The following is a 21,503-nucleotide window of genomic DNA, read 5'->3' on the forward strand; positions in this document are numbered from 1 at the left end:
AACGCCTTTAGGCTAATCCTGCCCAAAACAAAAACACAAATAAACCCCTGCTCATTGTTCAGCAGCAGCAGCAGCAGTCCGCACTGAAGATGGACGAAAAGTGGAACGTATTTCTAAAAAGAAAAAGAAAAGAAAAGAAAAGAAAAGAAAGAAATATGAGCAGAGCGACAGGCTAAAACACCTCGGTCCGTGTGAATAGGAACTCCATGTACACTCGGTATACTGTAGGGCTGCTGAGGTTTTAACACGGCAGCGAATGGACTCAGAATAGCAAATTAGTTCTGAGAATTTTGAGGCTGGGCTTAAGCAGGCGGGCTACGCTACCATACTAAACAGTGTGTCACCGCAGCGTTTAACATACTACTTAGTACGGTAGTATGCGGCTTTGGACGTAGTCTACACAGCTTACGTTGCCAGGTTTTTTTTTTCCTCTTTCGGATCACATGACTGTCTGTGTCTGGAAGAGTCCAAGTCAGAGGTAGCAACACACACTCCAAACCACTTTGTCCTACTAAATTAGCTGGATTTTTATTCTTTTTGGAAACAATAGCAATACAGATTATAAATCAGTAGAGCTAAATCACCTCATATAGTGATATGAGTAAAAACGACGCGTCAAATTGCATGAAATAGAGAAGTATGGTAAAATCACGCACACCCCCGCCCTGTAAAAATGGTACATCCACAAGCTCAAATTCCGAGAATTGAGCTCTTCTGATTCTTAGAACAGGGGTTCTTAGAAGTGGTGATGCAAGAAGTTTCTAGGAAAGCACTACCAGGTGATGATTTTTTTATTCTTTTTTTTTCTTCCCTCTTTCAATAATGTGCTGCTTGTTGTGTGCTACTGTTGATCCGCGCAGGTGTTTGTCTAATAAATATTCCTTAGGATAGTTGTTTTCTTTATTTCTTAAAAACCTTTATTTTGTATTTTATTGGCAAGTGAAAGTAGTTGGTTGAAGTGCGGGTCAGCGCTAATGTTCTGTAAGGACGCTTTGGTGGTATTCGCCCTTGACCGATTGAGCAAGCAGCACGAGACGAGACGTAGTTACGGTTTGAGCTCGCGCTGTGCCGTGGGCTGCGGCGCGAGCGAGATAGCGAGCGAGAGAGGGAGAGCGCGAGCGAGCGCGCGTGCGTGCATGCCTGTCTGTGTGATTGTGTGTATGTGCGCGTGTGTTTAAACAAGGAGAAAACGTTGCGTGTTTGGCCAGGAGGATTAGCTTACTAAAGTAACGTCTGAACTGAAAAAGTCGCTGAAATATGAATGTGTACAGGGTTACTGAGCGGTGGAGTTCACGCTTGTTTATTAACTGTTTGAATTAGGGCTGTGCGAGTCTCGCGCTGTGCTTCTTCAGACAGTTTGACGGCTGTTTTTTTTTCTGATCCTGTTTGCAATTTTACAGTCAATACGCGCGCGTGGTGTTTATTTATTTATTTATTTTTAAAAACTTTTCCGTGCATCTGTTTTGTGTTAAATAATGACTCGCAGTGGAGCTGTCAGTGCTGTCCAAAGCGGACGCTTCATGTTACTAATTTGGTAGTTCACACAGCTAACAGCCTTCGCAGTCACACTCGAGATTTTTAATCCACTTTGCCAGTTTTCAGTTCACGCGCCGTAAACACGCCTTTATACAACTCTTTAGCTCAACCTGTTGCCGAAGTGAACACGTTTCCAAAAAAAAAAAAAAAAACACGGAAAAAGAGCAGAGCCGTTACCTTGGCATTCAACGGCTCGCGATGATCCACAACTGTTTTTAAGTTGACTTGTTCGAAATCCAAACGGCTCCGCGCGCCCTACTCACGCGTGCTGCGCTGACTATTAGATAAAGCGCGTGTACGCGTTTAAGTAGCACGCTTTATGCCCAATAAAAGCCACGCATGCTTTACTGCTTATACAACTGGAGACCGACATACGTTTATATCACTCAGATGATCTAGATTTTCCTCTCATGACAAATGCACGAGCAGATATTTTGTGCTTTTTGGGGCTGCGTTGTTATTAGCGTGGGACTGGATCTCTTGCAAACAGGTCGTGCACTAGACTTTGGCATTTAACACGAGGGTCATAAATCAGTGTTGGTGAAGGCGCCGCACACGCTTGCTATTTCTCGAGCAGAGCTGTGGGTTGTTCGGCAAACACTTAGGACACTAATATCTATATGTAGAGTTCGGAATCATATTAGTGTAGAAAACTGTGCATGGTGCTTACATGTGATACATGCACGCGCGCGCCGTGTCCTCAACAAACATGTAAACATTTGATTTACGAATGGACAAATCTAGGAATGTCTCGCCAACAGTTCAGTGTTAGAAAGTCGCTGGAGATATTTCCATGAAAGTTCCTAGGGTGTTTTTGTTTTTAAATCCTCACGAGTTAATTCTCAGGTCTTGGAGGACAATGCCCTGTATATTTAATGTTTCCTCTGCTCTGAACACACCTTATTCAACTAATCCGCTAATTAACAGTCGAAGTGGGTGTGTTAGAGCATGGGGAAATAAACCAGTGAAACGTGCAAGGCGCGCACGGGGCACTCCAGGACCAGGGCTGGGAACATGTGAGGTAGTTGATAGGGGCTCGTTACTACGCGGTCAGATCGATATTAAACACTTAGTGACATCTTGTGGTCTCAAAACAGCAGGGAGAGATTAGAAACAACAGAAAGTGAGAAAGTACTGATTTGGGACAGACTGTGTACAGTGGGATGACCAAAGTACGGTGGCTTTCGACTGAAAGTGCCATGACTTCATCCCGCCTTTGGCTGCGTCCCAAACCGCATGCTAAGTGAATGGGCTGTCAAAATCGGATACCGCCGGTTGTCACCATGGTAACGCGTGGTCCCGTTCTGTTTTGACCATCTATAATGCACTTTCTCCTTTATTGCCAAAAATCTGAGTCTTATTGACCAAGAAAAGTCCTGTGTAAGTGAAATCTGACTTGGCTAAAAAAAAAAAAAAAAAAAAAAAAAAAATTGCTCCACTTGAAGCAAAGCAGTGAATTGGACAGGTACAGGGCGGGAGGCAACAAGCATCAAATTCGTTGTAGATAATGCAAAGATGAATACACAACTCTTCAGTGTGTGCAGTATGTAAAGTAGCCTACAGCTGGTCTGGAGAATAATAAAAATAAAAAATAAAAAAATATTTACCTTTGCACATACTGAACATGTCAGTATGTGCAAAGGTAAATATATGTGCAACATTTCAGCATACTGCAAAAATGATACAGTCTAAGAGAATTCTTCAGTGTGTGTGTGTGTGTGTGTGTGTGTGTGTTTCATTAATATATGTGTATATGTATATGTGCCATGATAAACTCTTAGATACAGCTGAACGGAAAAGATTCTTTGTAGAAGAAAACAAAGCTGATAGGCTACTGTATAGTGAAATATACCGTATACATCAATGTGCCTAAACACTGAGAAATCCAGCTTAGTCTGAGCAGCTGCCAGACCACGGGTCAAGCACGTCGACCTTGTGGTGGATACAAACAGTTTCTGATTTACTGCGACTAATGCAACAGGTTGTTTTGAAGAAAAGAACACAACAGTAAGGCAGAGAGAAAATCTCAGTTATTGATTCATTTAGCTGGAAGAGATGGGCTGATGGTTGGACCAGCTCTGCTTGTGGGTTGGTAGCTGGAAGCTAGTCAAGATATTATGAACATCTGGATGTCAACCGTCCTGTGTGTGTTTGTGTGTAAATGTATGGAACAAATATAAATACTTCAGCAGTTATGTATGTTGGTTTGATCCTTGCATTAAAGACCTGTTGATTTCAGATCTCTCTCTATCTCTCTCTCTCTCTCTCTCTCTCTCTCTCTCTGAGTTTGAGTGTTGCTAGGACACTGAATTTCTCTCAAAGCGGATACGAAATGTCTGACCCATGTAACAGAGGTTTACAGCACAACCATAGACCGTCTTATATTATATTTTTCAGTTTGACCCACATTAGAACATCTCATGCGGTTGTTTATTGAAGTTTTTCATGTGAGTAAACTGGGCAGTAAGAACATGACGGGCTAAAACTGCTAACAGTTAAACCTCCAACTCTCAGCGTTTCGTTAGCTATTTGTTATGGTGTTGGAGCACGTTATTCCTGGTCTAAATTCAGTTCCTAATTTCTAAAATGCAGAATTCACATAAAATATTGCATTTTTATATACTTGGTTAATAAACACGAAACGTTTCTCATTGCGCTTGAAAAACAGTATTCTCCGCGGCAACCTGTTCCTGTTTATTCGGTCTGTGGCGCCACCCGGTGGCCTCATACGAGAACTACAGCTTGTCAATTAAACAAATCTCAAACAACAATAAATCAGTTTAATCAATTTTTTAAAAAATAAGTTTTTATACAACATTAATTTTGGGAGCAAAGTGGTAAAAGATGAAGAGTAGTAAAATGAATATTGTCAACTGCGTTTGTTTAAATGTATACATACAAACACACAGTGCTGTGCAAAAGTGTTAGGCACATGCAAAGAAATGCTGTAGAGCAAAGATGCCTTCAAAATAATGGAATTAAATGTTTCTACATTAAAAAAAAAATACTGTAAAGTGCAGTAAACAGTAGTAAATGATACAAAGCCAATATTTGGTGTGGCAAAAAAATAATAAAAGTAGTCTCCAGTACAATTAGTGCAGTTTTATAAAGAAACGAGCTGTAGGTTTTATTGAGCATCTTACATAACCAGTCATGGTTCTTCTGGAGACTTTGACTGTCGCACTCGCTTCTTATTTTTGCAGCAAAATCCAGCAGCTTTCATTGTGTTTTTGTCTAAAAAGTGTCTCTAATAACTTAATATGCTGCTTTCTTGACTGATGTACAAACATTTTTCTGTAATATTTAATTGTGCACTAGAAAACTAATGTTTTTGAATCTAAAATGTTTTTTTACTGACTCGATAATGTAGAAGTCATAAAATAATAAAAAAAGGTTGCCTAAAACTTTTGCACAGTACTCATACACAGTATATACACTCACACACAAAATATATAGGTTTTTAAAATTGTATGTCAGACAGTGAAGTAAAAGTAGAATAATATTTGTGGTGATAATGTTCTGTTTAAAAAAACAAAAAACAATTTGGAAACCAAAATCTCGGTGGAATTATAATGATTCCTTTGTCTACATTCAAAATTACGAATGAAAGATTAATATATTCATTTACACCCAACCATACAAGACCTTCATGGTGATTTATAAGCAGCAATTTGTGTTTATTCAAGCCTGACACACTACCATTTATTGTTAATTTCACATGTGTTAATGTCACGATGAGGAATTACCCAGCCCACTTCCCGCAGTGTTCTTTCACTTTCCAGTAGGTAGTGTGCATACATGAATGGGACACCAAAACTCACTGCCGGACCTTTCGTTACAGATCTTGACAAAATGTCTTGTGCAGCAGACAGCTGCATCCAGTTCACACGCCATGCCAGCGACGTCCTGCTCAACCTGAACCGGCTGCGCAGCAGAGATATCCTCACAGACGTCACCATTCTGGTCAACAGACAGCAGTTTCGTGCCCACAAGACTGTCCTCATGGCATGCAGGTACACTATTTAATGCTATTCATGTCTGGGGGTTTACTTTTCTTGCTTTTTAATGCTAATGCACTGAAATTGTTGTCTGTGACTTTATATATTGTATATAAACAGGAAACCCTGTTCTAAAACCACACTCATCTGCCTTATTTTCAGTGGGCTCTTTTACTCGATATTCACGGACTCTCTAAAATGCACCATGAACGGCATCAATCTGGACCCAAAGGTTGACCCAGAAGGCTTTGCAATCCTCCTGGAGTTCATGTACACCTCCCGTCTTACGCTGAAGGAGAGCCTCATTATGTCAGTCATGAACACGGCTATCTACCTGCAGATGGACCACGTTGTCGACACCTGCCACAGATTCATTAAGTCTAGGTATGTCTCAAAATGATTTTTGTAAGGACCTGAATGTAGGTTTAGCACTTTTTTTTGTGCCTATAGAGGCTGGAAAATTTGCCCTTAGTAGTGTTGTGTTAACTGCGGTGTCTATAATGTTCTAGATATTGCTGTTAGTTAGTAAACTATACTTGATACTGATTAGTACATGTGTATAATGATATTTTATGATTTTTGTTTCTTTACAGTGACTCCTCAATCAAACTGCCCAGAGAGGATTTCCTGGTTAGCCCTCTGCTTTTACCTCAAGATGTTCACGCTTACAGGCCACATGAGGTTGTGGAGAACATGGCAGGACGATCCGGCTCTTTCCGTGACGGAAGGTCTTACGGTGCCATGTTTAACGGAGTGAACACTCCCAGCAGCTCCTATCATGTTTATAGCCAGTTCCCCATGCAGGCTTTCCCTTTCCCTTTGTGTAAGCTGACCGACACCAAAAACACTTTCCCCGACTTTGCCAAAGGAGGCGTCCTCCAACACAAACACTGTCCACCAGGCGACGACTTCGCACGCAGCTCCAACACCAGCCACTTGAGCTCATACCACTCTGATGCCTACTCGTCTCGGGTGCTGGGGAGAAACGACGAAATGAAAAGGGAGAACCTGCAAGGCTTGGCTCAGTCCGTTATGAGTTCTAGAAAGCACGGATTCGCCAGCCTGGCCCAGGAGCATCAGAGAGACACGGGCAAAGAGCAGTCTCCTTCGGTTGAAGACGAGCTGAGCCAGCAGCACTACGCTGGGGGTATGGCCTCCAGTGGGCGCAAGGGTCTGATTGGCAGCCCGCAGAGCCCTTTAAAATCCGACTGCCAGCCCAATTCACCCACAGAATCAAGCAGCAGCAAGAACGCCGCACTCTCGCATGCCTCTCAGCCTCCGACTCCACAGGGCACGCAGGACCCGAAGGCTCGCAACTGGAAAAAATATAAATTCATTGTTCTCAATCAGAGCACCAAGGAGGAAGAGAGCGGCACTCATGAACCCGAGATGCGATCGCCACAGAGGCTGGCTTTTCATCCCTCATCTGAATCTGAGCAGCCAGACATACAGCCTGCCAGCACAAAGATCACTGACCATGGAGATGACTTCACTGTGCCCCAAGCCAGCCGCCTCAACAATATCATTAACAGGTAAGTGCGCTCACATTTTTTTTTCTTCTGACACGCTGGCATGGTCTAAGCATTTTAGATTCCTAGACCACACACTCCTTCGTTTATCTTCATCTATTTCTACAATGACATATCTACCGAATTTCTTGATATATACGTATGCAAAATGATCTAGCGCATCTTATCGAGAACAATCAATGACTTTACTAGCAATCTCTATAAGTTTAGTGAAATCACTATGCAAAGTTAGAACAGACAGGATTTTGGATTCATAACAGTGGGACCCGACTGTGTAAAATTGTCCAGCAGTGTTTTGGAGATAGAATTTCATCCTCACTGCCTCTCCATAAACCCAGAATTAATTTTCCTTCATCTGTCATGTAGCACACCCCCAAACAACTGTTTACCTCCTTAGCCAGTATGTGTCAAGGTTAAATGTCTAGAAGTGTGTGTGTGTGTGCCAGAAGAGCAAAATAAATGGGGAAAATAAAATCAAGTTAAACCTCACATTATTCTTTTGGCAGAAGTCTGGAGGGTTCACAGAGGAACGGTGACAGCCACTCTTCTCTTTATATGAGCCACTTAAAGTGCACATCATGTGGCTCACAGTCCCCACAACACTCAGATGTTTGTCCCAACACTCCCGGATCACGCCTTAATGAGGAGATGGCCGAGCTGCACTCTGAGTATTCCGACTCTAGCTGTGGTGAGTCTTTCTTGTCTGTATTTGTTTTTACTGAAAGCATTTAAAGGAACAGTTTATCCAAACTGTTATCGGCACATTCATACAATATTTCAGGACAACATTGGAAACTATAAGCTGTCCCAATTAGACTTATTGTAAAGCCTAGGAACCCAATTTGGACTGAAAATCTTTACATTTCAGTGAACACTCCCAGAGAAGACGTGTGTATGTATGTGTGTGTGTGTGTGTGTGCTAGATTTGTTTGCTTCATTTGTCTATCTTTTCGTCTACAGAAAACGGTACCTACTTTTGTAACGAATGCGACTCCAGATTTGCAGAGGAGGAAGTCTTAAAACGCCACATGCTTCAGGTGCACAGCGACAAGCCATACAAATGTGACCGTTGCCAAGCAGCATTCCGGTACAAGGGAAACCTCGCTAGCCACAAGACGGTACACACAGGTAAAAAAATAAAAAGAGAGAGAGAGAAAGGGACTAATCTCAATGGACTTTCTCCTGCAGTTTATAGATCCATCTCTCTAATGGTCCTGCTCACTTTACAGGAGAGAAGCCGTATCGATGCAACATCTGCGGCGCACAGTTCAATAGACCAGCTAACCTCAAGACCCACACGCGTATTCATTCTGGAGAAAAGCCATACAAGTGTGAGACCTGCGGGGCTCGATTCGTTCAGGTACTTCCTAATACGTCTCGTTTTCAGATGTAATTATTAGATCATCCTGCACATCTAAGAACATCCTTACTAGTGATTTTAAATAAAAACTTTTTATAAAAACGGCAACAAATTCTAATAAATACTTAAATATATTCCTAGCAACCTTCACAATAAACAACTTCGCTGCCTCGCAATGTAGTTTGTCCACAGTAAGCTCTGGTTGCTAAGCAACGGGCAAAGATTATGGCATTCTATGGACAGAACAATGACCATTGTTTAAAACCTGACACATTTTAATACAGATTTCAATTACTGGGATGCGGTCAAGGGTATGCATATATCAAGGATTTTACTGCGTTAATGAGATTTCACACCCGAAAATGGCGTGTGTTAAAACGTTCATTTTATATTTTGTGTTCAGGTGGCTCACCTGCGTGCCCACGTCCTGATCCACACAGGAGAGAAGCCATATCCCTGCGAAATCTGCGGCACACGATTCCGGCACCTGCAGACACTTAAGAGTCATCTGCGCATACACACAGGAGAAAAACCTTACCATGTGAGTACGGCAAAAAGCACACCGTGTCTAGAGTGAAACTGCATTACGGATAAGTTGCGTAATTCTAACAAACTGAACTTGACGTTTAAGAACCTTTTTGCGTTTGTTTTGCAGTGTGAGAAATGCAACTTGCACTTTCGCCATAAGAGCCAGCTTCGGCTGCACTTGCGACAGAAGCACGGTGCCATCACCAACACCAAGATCCAGTACCGGGTGTCCACAGCAGATCTGCCAGATTTGACCAAGGCCTGCTGAACACGCACGCACACACACACACACACACACACACACACACACACACACACAAGGGCCAAACCACAGCATTTTCTGAGCCCTACTTGGACAATCATCTGAAACTGTAGTGCCACACTGTGTTGATCAGACAAGAAGAAGAAGAAAAAAAAAATCAAGGCATTTAATGCCATTCTACGGGTTTCCTCTATATGTGAGCATAGAACCACATAAGGTCTCTTGTCACTTTATTGTTTATATTTGCATATAAATATACAGTAATGTTGAGTGTTTTTAAGCTTTCAGTTATTAAAAAAAAAGCTTTATTTTGTTGAAGAAAAAAAGGAGGATGGAATGTAAAAAATTCAAATTAAATTTTTTTGAGTACAGTATTTTATATCAAAGAAGTTACTTTTCGGAAAGTATTGGCATTTTAATTGAAGGTCGGTATATTTTATGGCAGTGCAAAGACTTGTGGCCCAAAATTTTTATGTGTACAGGATACACCACACTAGAATGGCCTCCTTTACAAAATCAAATCTTGGCTGTGCCTGTAATTGGGTTTATTTGTATATGAGAATAATGGCTGCTCTCAAAGTGTAAAACATTGCATGAGGTGGGTTGCTACTGGTCAACAATCATCAAAGTAAGGAACTGCAAAGAAGTGTGACATAATGCATAGTTATATTCCCAAGATTGCGCTCTGCTGGCAGAACCAATCTTTTTAATTAAATATGAAAATATGCATTAAAAACAGATACTGCTATGGTACAACAGTTATTTCACTTCAGTTGTGTTTTTGTATAGAAATGTGACTATTTCTGTTAGAAAGTGAAGGTTTACATTTTTGTCATTGTTCTAGAAGCTACAGTAAAGGTTGTATTACTGCGCTTTTTGCCCTCTTTCTGTATACACACTGTGTATTCAAGGTGCCTTTCTCAGTGGTGACTGAATTGCTTTCTGTTACTCTGCTAAGGTACAACTGAAGGACACCACTTGTCCTGTTTTTTTTTTTGTTTTTTTTTCCCATTTCATGTGTGTACATGTTTTGTTTTTTTAAACATGCTTTTCTCTGGTTCAAATGTCAAAGAAAAAAAAAATCAAATTCATTATTGCTTGAGCTGTGCATCTTTAGGACTCTTTTTTTGGGATTGGGCTTTTTCTAAAATGCATTAAGCTAACTGTATATGTGTATGAATGTAAAATAAAACTATTGAATTTCTATGTATAACTCTGGAGCAATACCTCATTGTTGCAAAACCTAATGAATTAAAGGACTACATTAGTCTGAACTACATTCATAGGTTACAGTGGGTGAAACTCCTTACGATTATTTGTCAATTTGGACTCTTCCGTGTATAATAAAACTCAGGCGGGATATAGAGTGCTCAAAAATGGATAAAACAATTAAGATATTTAAATAATGCAGAGATCCCAAATTTGTTATGAACCTATTTGCATTTACCAGAAGCCAAGGCTTTAAAGTCAAATGCTGGAGCACAGCAGGGGTTTATCCAGTTCATTGTTATCATAGTTTAAGAGATGCCACAAAGCAGCTTTACATATATACCACGCAAGCCAAAGGCAATAGCGACAGGTAAAGTTCAGTAAGAACATAAAATAAATCTTATGAGGAATTGAGATTCAAAATTGAATCCATCTTCATCTGGTTAACATGAAATAGTGTAATAACAGTAGGAAAAGTACCAGTGAGATTAAAAGATACTCTAGTCAAACATTGGGTATGTTGAGATGAATCAGAAAACTGTCAGGAGCCAAAAAAAAAAAAAATGAATAATGAGAACATGCACAAAGTTACAGAGTGCCAAATGAGTGGTCAAGAAGAGGTTTACATTTCACACAAGGATTTTCAGTTAAGCTGATGTGTAGCCAATTACACATCGTAACACAATAGGAGTTTGAAAGAGAAATCCATCCATCCATCTTCTACCGCTTCTTCAGGGTCGCGGGGGAACCTGGAGCCTATCCCAGGGAGCATCAGGCACAAGGTGGGGTACACCCTGGCCAGGGTGCCAGTCCATCACAGGGCACAGAAAGAGAAGTCAAGTCTATTCAGTGTCATGTTCGTGCAGCCAGGAGCGTCAGGAGGGTGCAGGTACACACAGCCTGCTCAGACGTAGTCTCCTAGAGTAGGACAGAATGTAGGCCTATATGTAATCGAGAAGCCTCAGGACAATGAGAGTAAGAGGGCACCCGAGACGTTAATGCACCTCCATTTTAAGGTTAATACCGTTAACACCAGTACCACTTAATTGTCTTCATCCATCAATCCCAAAGGCTTTTATCTTAAAGGTGGGAGTATGGTCATCAAAGAATTTATAATGCAAGCTTAGTCTTAGAAACTTAGTGACTGTTTTTGAGACTCAAACACTTGTATTAAAAAGTTATTCCGTCACTGTGGGTCTTAGTATAAAAACCATTTTAAAAAATTTTTGTAGCAAAAAAGAAGCCAGCAGGCAATGAGTTCATTTAGATACTCTAGCAAAAGACCATTTAGCGCTTTACAGGTCAGCAACAGCATTTTATTGTCCGTGCAGAATTTTAGTGTTGCTAAACACATGGCAGAATTAATGGCACCTTTCAGGATAATAAAAGCACTCCAATGATTTACATATTCCACTTAAAGAATTAGAGAAAATACTCATTTAAATTAATCAATCAATTTAATAAATTTTCAGATAATTGTATTTCCTCACAGAAGCACGGTAAATTTACCAACACCCTTACAGAATATTTACAATTAATTTTATATTAATGCTAACAAATCCCCATTCTTGGAAAGAAAAACAATGTTGACTACTTTTACCTAAATAATGCATGGTTAAATTGACTTCTCTTTCTTTTCCACCACCCTAGGGAAAACCCTAAAACAACAGCAAAGAAACAGGTGCTTACAGAAAAAGTACAATAATTGAGAAACTTTTTATGTCAGTAAATTTTTGACATCACTCTTAAAGTGTTCATTTGCCCCCATCTCCCCCCTCATCTTCATGACTGGGAAATCGAACCTGTACCAACATCTTTAGAATTTTACGTTTTTCTAAAAAACACATCAACTGTATTTGAATGTTTGTAAAATGACAGTAAGTTATCACAGAGAAAAGCTTTAGATTTTAGAGAAAGAGGAACACACACAATGATGTCGAGGACTGCATTTCCCTAAAAGTACATTCTCACAGATTGCGAATACCTCATCCGCCAATAGTTTATCATGAACGCCTTGTGCTTGGACTGTGAACTATGCTTAATGAAAAATGCCTTTGTATAGTTCTCAATCGTCAAAGCTCCACACAAGGAAAATAATTTATGCACTGATTTTAGTCATCATCATCATCATCATCATCAAGATATTAATACGGACAAAAGTGTCAGTGCTCCAGGCCTTTTTTTGATATACTTTATAACTTTGCAGGCTCAAATACACTTGATGTGACTCCAAGTAGAACCATGGCAGAGGTGTGGTCTTCCAGGATCGGATTTTGAGGAACCAGAACTGAATGGTCATACAAGTATATGCAACGGAAAAGCCATATGCAAGTAGCAACAATAGTGGAGTTGTTAGAGAGTCACAAAAAAAAAAAAAAAAAAAAAAAGAGAGAGTAAGGAACTAAACCTGCACATCCAGGAGGTAGTGAAAACCCATAACAGAAACACTGCACCACAAACTTCTCATTTCCCCCTGTACTAACAGTACTGTTATAGGAAAATAGTCAACAGTGGGGTGCTGTAATCAGGTTTCCAATAACAGCATGTCCTGAAGAGTTTATTCCTCTTTTACCACAGCCACTTGTCAACAGTTAAATTATTTACTGAAGAATGACTCATTATACCTTGAACCATTTACCAAAACATTTCATTTTGTGGAACATACAAAACAAGTTAGTTCCTATTATCTCTTGCATTTTAGCCGTTATAGACAGTTAATAATTTGCAGAAAGTTTTCAGCATATTGGTTACTATAGAAAAAAAAACACCACCACATTAGAACATGCACTTTAACCTGAGATAGACAGAAATAAAACCTTAGATCTGAATTACAGCAGTCAGAGCTGCTATTATAGAAAATCAAATCAACACCAATCAGATGTGAGAATTCAACCGCACTGTAGTTAAAAAATAAATAAATAAATAAAATAAATCAATAAAATACACAGACAGCAAAAGTGCATCTGCAGCCATTTTAACCTTGGTGTCAATCATAGATGACCTGTTCATAGTTAGGGGTACATATTTTGTGTATTCTGCACAAAAGGTGTTGTACATAGGGAAATGAAAAGGAAGACTGCTAAAACTCATCCACAAATCTACTGGAAGGCAGACGAATAATTAAATGAGCCCAAAAAACAAGTTATACTTTTTTTTAATCCTAAAAGCTTTCACCTATGAGGTGTCCTGTGCTTCATGTTTCAAGCTTGCTTCACTTTCAAGTTAAACATCACTGGATAAAATCAGCTGCTAAATGAAATAATGCAGTGGATTAAACCACTTCTAAACCCACGAGTTACTAATGTGAATTTCCATTCATTTTAAGGGATAAATAAAGTGAAGTTTAAGGATTACACATTAAATAATTTATTCACAGGACAGAAAAAAGTGAAAATGCTGGCACATGAAGTAGCCTCATGATAACAGCATGAATTGAACCAGGTGTTCAGTTCATAGTTGTAGGTGAATTGTAGTAGGTGAATTGATCATTTCAGTAAGAACATTTTCGGTAAAAAGACTTTCAGTAGTACATTGTATGCCCGATACCACAAAAGGTACCATATCCCCTTAAGTTTACTGTAAGGATAGTTGTGATACTTTATATTTCCCCCTTTAGGGCACCACTATTTTTGCCTGAAGTCCTCAAAGGAAACCAGAGATGGTGAAACAATTCTTTAGGACAATAACAAAATCACAAATAATGCCAAAGCTGGAATATTATAAAATTTAATTAGAAATAGAGTTTAATTTAATGAAATTAAATAAAAACAATCCATAGAAGTTTAGAAATCCATTATGTATACCCGTATGGACGCTATGATTCACTCATCATAGGGAACTGTGTCGTTGAGGTCTTCAGGGCCGAGCCTCAAGTGCTTCTCTTTCTTTGTTGAAATCTAAAAAAAAAAAAGAAATTATATAAAGTAAATATTATATATAGCTCTGGAAAAAACTAAGAGACCACTGCACACAAAGTCATTATGCATACCTCTTCATCTGATAAGTCACAGATTGAGGAGTTAACCTTAGGGCTGTCACTGAAATATCCTTCGATCTTAAGGTGGAAGGGGGGGGGGGGGTTGTGGAGAGACAGTTCAACCATTTCTAAATGACTTGCAGATACCAATAACAAAATGCTAGTTTAAAGTGCAAATAAGTAAACAAGTACATAAATAGATCAATTATGTAAAGCACTCACCTGGTCCTCATTCACACTGGTTTCTGAAATGTACTGAGAATTTTGGATAATGCACTCCATGCCAAAACTCTTGTCCATGAGGATCGTTTTCCTGCAATTAAAAATATAAAATCAGCCCGACCTCGTACTTAATTTTTGTGCTTCTTTAACTCCAATAACAAGCATAGAATTAGGATCAACTTGTGCATGGAAAATTTTAAGTAAATTTACATAAGTAAACATACAGTTAGCAGTGAATCAGCATTGAGTGTATTGCAGTGCATCCACTGCACTTGCTAAAATGCTGTAGGTGAAAGCCTAATGAAGTACCTTGTGTTAAGATCCTTAGTCCAACATTTCTCTATTATCAATGTCAACATTAACCACTTTAAAACCAGTGTCTCCTCTCCTAATCAGCACAGGACTAATAAAATGTATACCCGATACTCATCCATGGTACAACCTGCATTTGTGATGTGTAGTTTGTTAGACAGAGTTCTGTAAAAATATATACACTGCTGATTTCTGCTTCACTGTTCACTCTTCTTGGATGGCTAATGCTGGTGAAATTGGTGTTTAGGTCACATTTGCTACCACAGGGCTAAATTAATATTTTCCCATTCAAACAGAGTTACCTTGTACATTATTTTTTAATAATAAGTTTCAAATTACTTATAAAATGGTCATCATATGAACTTTAAAGAATCTGCATTCTGCACATGTGCACACACACTTTCACTGGCTTTGTATAGATCAACCACATTATTAAAAGTTCACTCAAGTTAAGGATAAAATTTCATACAAAGAATGAAAAGGTGGCAATAGCCAGTCCAGAGCCAGCAGGTTTGAAAAACTTAACAGAGAATATTAGTCTTTGGTCTACACTCGATAGACATGGCAAAGGGTCTGCAGTGCTGGTGAATGACCATTAACAGACCAATCTTATCTTCCCTTTCATTCACAACAAGGCTAGGTTATATGAATTTGAGGTTAGCTGGACTGCTAATGCAGCCTGTGGGGAACACTGTTTCTGAGAAATTCCACTAACCCTTAACTTTCCAGCCATAATGGCAAGGCTACTGAAACCTGAACTGAAACAGTTTAATGCTTCCTTCCAGACCTGGCAACTCTAAGCTCAAACTTACTTCTAAAGAAGTCTTCAACATGGTACAACAGTATTAGCTAAGCAACCAGCTTTAAATATTTACCTCCCAGCAATGCTAGCTAACATTAGAAAACAAGTATTCTTGGTTCTGAGCTGTATCACTGGATGATTATATGATGTTCAGTTTTTAGTGTTAAGACGTCACTTGTCTCCAAAGTGGCACCACTTATGTTAAATGACATCACTCATTCATTACACTTATACATTACTCACCCTCACATATGGTTCACCAGGGAGAAATAAGCCTGTCAACATTCACCATTAATGGTCCAGTTGGTTGCTCACAAAACCACTAAGACTAATAAGTTTAATATAATAATCAGGTGTCGAGTTGTTTTCCTTCTTTAACAAATCCATACTAAGTTCATAAAGGATTTAATAAATTATCTAATAAATTGAGTCTGGTGTGTTAAATCAGGGGAAACATAAAAATGTGAACTGGAATATCCAGGACCAGGACTAGGCAAAGCTAGCTAAATAGATCACAGCTTCCCAACCCTGGTCCTGGAGTACCTTCTGTCCTGCATATTTTAGCATTTTCCCTGCTCTAACACACCCTCTTCAGCTTAGGAAAGGGTGTTAATTAGCTGATTAGTCAAATCAGACATGTTGGAGGCAGGCAAAAAATTTAAATGTGCAGGATAGTAGTGGCTCTTCCTGGACCAGAATTGTGAAACTGTGCCCTAGATCAGAGGTTCTCCATACAGCCTTAAGTGACACACAGACTACATTTATATGCACATCAATATTCTGATTAGTATTGAGTCATGTAAATGCCACAATGCCATTAATTCAGATTAAGGCAATATTCTGATTAGTATTGAGTCATGTAAATGCCACAATGTGATTAATTCAGATTAAGGCAATATTCTGATTCCCAGCCCTGAAATATGCCTGTTTTAATCGGAAATGTAAACACCCTATACAAAAAATCCGCTGAAAGGAGATATTTGCACATGCTCAGTTTGCAAAGAATTGTGGGCGCTAACAGATGCTTAGCTGTAGGCTAGGTGTTTAGGAATGGTAACTCAGGCATACTTACAGCAACCATGTATACAGGAATATTCTGATGCCTGTACGCATATATAAACAACATATTCGTAATATGGCTGCAACACAAATATAGACCTAAAACAGAATTTGATACTCATGTAAACATAGTCACAGTTACAACAGGTTTTATGTTGAGATGGCTCTCAAAACACTGTTCATTGATTTATTCATCCTCAGATAACGCTTGATCCTGATCAGTGTCATGATGAATCCAGAGCCTACCCTGGGAACAGTAGGTACAAGGAGGGAATATACCCTGGATGGGACACCAGTCTATCACTGAACACCAGGCAGGCAAACACACACACACACACACACGTGCAGATCCACACCAAGAGGCAATTTCAAGTCACCAATTCACCTACTAGCATGTTTTTGGTATGTGGGAGAAAACCCACATGGACAAGTGTTCACAAAACACCAGAATCTAATATGTAGTGTATGTAATATATGGACAGCCTGCAGCTCCCTGAACACTAGAACAGAGAACCTGTGTTCTAAGACTTGTAGAAATTCCACAATCTGCTGTGGAAAAGTACACATGAAGGGAGCCATGCCACATAAACTCAGCAAAAAAAAAAAAAGAAAGAAATGTCCATTATTCAGGAGACAGATTTTAAAGATAATTTTGTAAAATCTACATAAACTTTACAGATCTTTATTGGAAAGGGCTTAAACAATGTTTTTCATGCTTGTTCAATGAACCATAAACAATCATTGCACATGCACCTGTGGAACAGTCCTTAAGACATTAACAGTTTACAGGCTGTAGGCAATTAAGGTCACAGTTACAATAACTTAGGACACTAAAGAGACCTTTCTACTGACTGTGAAAAACACTAGAAGAAAGATGACTAGGGTTCCTGCTCACCTGCGTGAACATGCTATAGGCCTGCTGCAGGGAGGCATGAAGACTGCAGATGTGTCCAGAGCAGTAAACTGTAATGTCTGAAATGTAAGAGGCATAAGACAGTGCTACAGGGAGACAGGAAGGACAGATCGTCCTTGCAGTGGAAAATTGAATGTAATCATGTGTCTCCCTAGACGTGATCGAGACCGTGCAAATGCCTTGGTGGAAGAGTGAAGTAACATCTCACAGCAAGAACTGACAAATCTGGTACAGTCCATTAGGATGAGATGCAGTGTAGTACTTAAAGCTGGAGGCCACCAGATACTGACTGTTACTTTTAACATTGACCCCCCTTCCCTTTGTTCAGGGACTCATTATTCCATTTCTGTTCGGCTAATGTCTGAGAAACTTGTTCAGCTTATGTCTCAGTTGTTGAATCGTTTTATGTTGATATATGTTAAGAAATTTGCTGGAAATAAAAATCAGTTGAATGTGAGAGGACATTTCTTTTTTTGCTGAGTTTATGTAGAAACAGTTTAGAGGGAAGCCAGAAATTGAACATCATAAACAGTTACCACAATTATTCCACATTGTATGAGTTTTAATTTCATTTCAACAAAACAGAAGCGGGACACCTTCCTGTGTCTGAATATGACTAATCATTTTGGGGTTTTTCTTGTTTTCTGATTCAGTTAAAAAATAATAATAATAATAAAAAAAATAAACAACCTAAATATAATAAAATGTATTTAAACAAAGAAACATCTACACCTAGGTCAAGGCAATTCAGCAACAGTCAAGACCCAGGCAAACCCCATGTGTATTTCAAAAAACATTTAAGCCTGAAGTGTGAAACCTCGTTGTCTCAAGTTAACATGCACTGAAAAACACACAGTATTCCTTAAATCATCATCTTCATCATCATCATCAACAACAACTCTATACAAAATTTGAGCTTAAAAGAAAAAGGTAAACCAATGCTGTTATATTTTTTACAAACTTGAAGTACACCAAAAATGCAAAAGAACAAAACCAGATGAATCATTGTTTCTGTTGCATGGCTTCTTTGCGTGCTGCATCCTGTAGTAGCTGTGTGTCCACCTCATCGGCCGGGAGCTGAACGTACCGCACCACTGATCCCCGGATGAAGCAGTTCTTCACTGACAACTGAAGACAACAAGGACGAGGGTTTAAGTAGATTAAGTAGGATTAACTCAATATTAAGAGATTTGTGGGATGCATTTTAACTCATACTAACCATGTGAGGATACTTTTCAGGGTCGGTGACACTGATATCTGTGAGTTTGATGTTCAGATACTGTGAGAAGAAAACACAACGTTAAATAGAGTGGCCATAGAAACCAATAGGCAATACAGAAAATTATATGAAAGAAATTCTAGAAACATACCTGATCTACTGAATGTAGGGTTCCACATATGCTGCAATATAGACAGACTGGAGTTAGTGAACACCCTGTGGCAGATTTTTAAAGTAGCTGTATGTAGGACCTATTGTCCTATTATAGTAATTATTGTACTGTCTTGTCCTGTTTGCACACGTCTGCACATGTGCAGTTTATGTAGTCCTGTGTAGGTCTGTGTAGTGTTATGTAGCTCTGTGTTGTTCTATGTAGCACCATAATCCTGGAGGAACGTTGTTTCATTTCACGGCGTACTGTACCAGCTATATATGGTTGAAATTATAATAAAGCCATTTGACTTGAATGTATATATGTAGTTTAGTGAACCTTAGTAAATGTCAAAAGAAATGACAAAGTCCTAATCAATCTCAATATAATCATCATAGTTTCAAAATATGATTTACTAATACACACCAAAAAAAAAAAAAAAAAAAAACACCACCCACCTCAAGTCATTTTTTAACTCCACCACCACATCTTTACCCACCAAGGACTTGAAGAACGAGTAGAAAAGCTGTAGAATAATTATAATAACAGCATAAAATATTGTATGATAATAGATATGAGTAACAGTATTCATGCCAACAGACTAAATAAATAAATAAAAATACAATCTAATGATCTAGAGCAGGGGTTAGAGCACCTTTCCCTTCATCTGTGCACCACATTAACCACACTTCCTGGTTTCAAAATTTGGAGGTAGTCAAAAGTTAACATTATTTATACATTGTTTTCAGATTACACTTGTTTCAAGAAACCAGGCAATTAGGCCCTCAACTGGAATAATAACCATAATAGCCTTGATACTATTTTTTATTCATCTTCTCTTCAGTATTTTATCCTGGTTGCAGTGGATCTGGAGCATATCCCAGAAACATTGGATGCAAAGAACACATCCTAGATAGGACAGCAGTCCAACGCAGGACACCGTGAACACACATTCACATTTTAGGACATTTTAGAGTAGTCAATCTACCTGACTGTTTTCGGGAGGTGGGAAGAAACTGGTTTAAAGACTCCAGTGTGGGACTCTATTTGTATGTAATGGTATCTTGGCTATGCAAGTATTTTTCTGAATATGACTGTACTGTAAAATTGTAAGTTTTGCATAAATTTCAATAAAAATTATTTTATGATAAAGGAAGAAATTGCAGAACCCAGAGAAAGCCCATGTGACATAGGGTGAAAATACAAACACAGTTAGTAACCTTAGCTCAGGATTGAACAGGGAACCCTGGAGCTGTGAGGCATCACTGTGGTGGCATGGACCATGCCTGTAGCTTTGGGCGACCACCACTTCATGCTGCCTAGGCAAACACACCACTCCATTACTGTCTTGTGATTTAAAAACAATACCATCAAGGATCCCCTGAATGTACCTCACTGCTTCCTTGAGAACCAGTGATCTAGAGGAATGACTTTTCTAGAATCCCTCGGTACTAAAGAGTTAAGAGTGCTTCTCTGTTCTCACACACCTTCACAACTCTATGTGAGGTTAAATGCCTGTATTGGAGAAAGGTAGGGCAGTCAAACTTCAGGTAGGCTTACTACAAGCAACATACACCTCTGGAGGTTCTGAAGCTTTGAATGAATGAATAAATGAATGAATGAATGAATGAATGAATGAATGAATGTGGTGAAGAACAAAAAGCTCAGTTTCCTCCATGACCGAACGTTTCATTCATTTGAGCTAAAACCACAACACTACAAATAGCTCAAATAGATCAATATCGTATATAAGAATTTCTATATATTAGTGATCTACCCTATATAATGTATTTATAACAAGGAGCGACATATCTAATATAGTGCTGCGTATGTAAAGGGTAAGCTAATGAGCTAACTAGCTGTTATAACACTCGCAAGATTAAGCATAAAGCTAAAATAATGTAATTCGAACAAGGTGCAATTTTTTTCAGCTAATAAAGCTTTGAAAATAGCAATGCCCTACGACTAGACGGCCAAAAACAAAGAAGATAATGATACATAAATATATCAACTTACCATTTTCACGCGCTGTTTTGCGAACAAGCTTACGTCATCAAATGCAAACCGACAGCAAGCAAACCACCTTCCTATTGGTCATTAACGAAAGGGATGATTTATTTTTCCTCCCCATTGGATAGTATTGGAATCGTCATAAATGTGAGACGTGCGGATTTAAAACGTTAACGATTTTAAAATCAGTCTGCTTTACGTCTCAGTTTCTGTCTACATCCTTGCATCCCAGACGTTGTTTCCATTATTATAAAGTGCAAGTGCTTTAGGAATTGATTTAGTTTTACTGTACTACAAATGACATTATTATCGCTCGCGACTTCCTGCATTCAAAATAAAAGTCAAAAGCGGAAGAAATGTTTTAGCACTCTCAACACTGGATGGCAGCATTTACAAAACAACTGCAGATTCGACCTT

The 21,503-nt window shown here is 39.0% G+C and overlaps 2 protein-coding genes across 4 annotated transcripts; one reads left to right on the plus strand and one right to left on the minus strand.

Annotated features, from left to right (window-relative positions):
* The first annotated feature begins 33 nt into the window (after nt 1–33).
* On the plus strand, nt 34–11,597 carry bcl6aa (BCL6A transcription repressor a). 2 transcript variants are annotated; one of them, XM_053636662.1, is made up of 9 exons: nt 34–779; nt 5,378–5,549; nt 5,697–5,918; nt 6,128–7,066; nt 7,573–7,751; nt 8,024–8,191; nt 8,293–8,423; nt 8,827–8,964; nt 9,079–11,597. In XM_053636662.1, exons 1-9 carry the CDS (start codon nt 749–751, stop codon nt 9,217–9,219), a joined length of 2,121 nt encoding a protein of 706 aa, XP_053492637.1. In that variant the 5' UTR covers nt 34–748; the 3' UTR covers nt 9,220–11,597. The 2 variants fall into 2 exon arrangements, with proteins under 2 accessions (XP_053492637.1, XP_053492636.1); XM_053636661.1 differs by having other exon boundaries at nt 35–779; nt 7,570–7,751; nt 9,079–11,596.
* Nucleotides 11,598–18,382: 6,785 nt separating this feature from the next.
* smx5 lies at nt 18,383–21,181 on the minus strand. 2 transcript variants are annotated; one of them, XM_053636671.1, is made up of 5 exons: nt 21,093–21,181; nt 19,535–19,602; nt 19,077–19,107; nt 18,926–18,985; nt 18,383–18,834 (listed from the first exon to the last, which is right to left on the minus strand). In XM_053636671.1, the coding sequence occupies exons 1-5, from the start codon at nt 21,093–21,095 to the stop codon at nt 18,709–18,711; spliced, it is 288 nt and encodes a 95-aa protein (XP_053492646.1). In that variant the 5' UTR covers nt 21,096–21,181; the 3' UTR covers nt 18,383–18,708. The 2 variants fall into 2 exon arrangements, with proteins under 2 accessions (XP_053492646.1, XP_053492645.1); XM_053636670.1 differs by lacking the exon at nt 21,093–21,181 and having other exon boundaries at nt 19,535–20,261.
* Between the last annotated feature and the right edge of the window lie 322 nt (nt 21,182–21,503).

Source organism: Ictalurus furcatus, chromosome 11, assembly GCF_023375685.1.
Source record: "Ictalurus furcatus strain D&B chromosome 11, Billie_1.0, whole genome shotgun sequence".
Taxonomy (NCBI): domain Eukaryota; kingdom Metazoa; phylum Chordata; class Actinopteri; order Siluriformes; family Ictaluridae; genus Ictalurus; species Ictalurus furcatus.

Coding starts and splice junctions, on each gene's coding strand:
- smx5 (XM_053636670.1), bottom strand. CDS start 19,668: ATGAATACTGTTACTCATATCTATTATCATACAATATTTTATGCTGTT. Junction 19,108..19,534: donor GAGTTAAAAAATGACTTGAG/GTGGGTGGTGTT, acceptor TCTATATTGCAG/CATATGTGGAACCCTACATT. Junction 18,835..18,925: donor CTGAAAAGTATCCTCACATG/GTTAGTATGAGT, acceptor TGTTGTCTTCAG/TTGTCAGTGAAGAACTGCTT.
- bcl6aa (XM_053636661.1), top strand. CDS start 749: ATGCAAGAAGTTTCTAGGAAAGCACTACCAG. Junction 7,067..7,569: donor CTCAACAATATCATTAACAG/GTAAGTGCGCTC, acceptor TTCTTTTGGCAG/AAGTCTGGAGGGTTCACAGA. Junction 8,424..8,826: donor GCGGGGCTCGATTCGTTCAG/GTACTTCCTAAT, acceptor TTTTGTGTTCAG/GTGGCTCACCTGCGTGCCCA.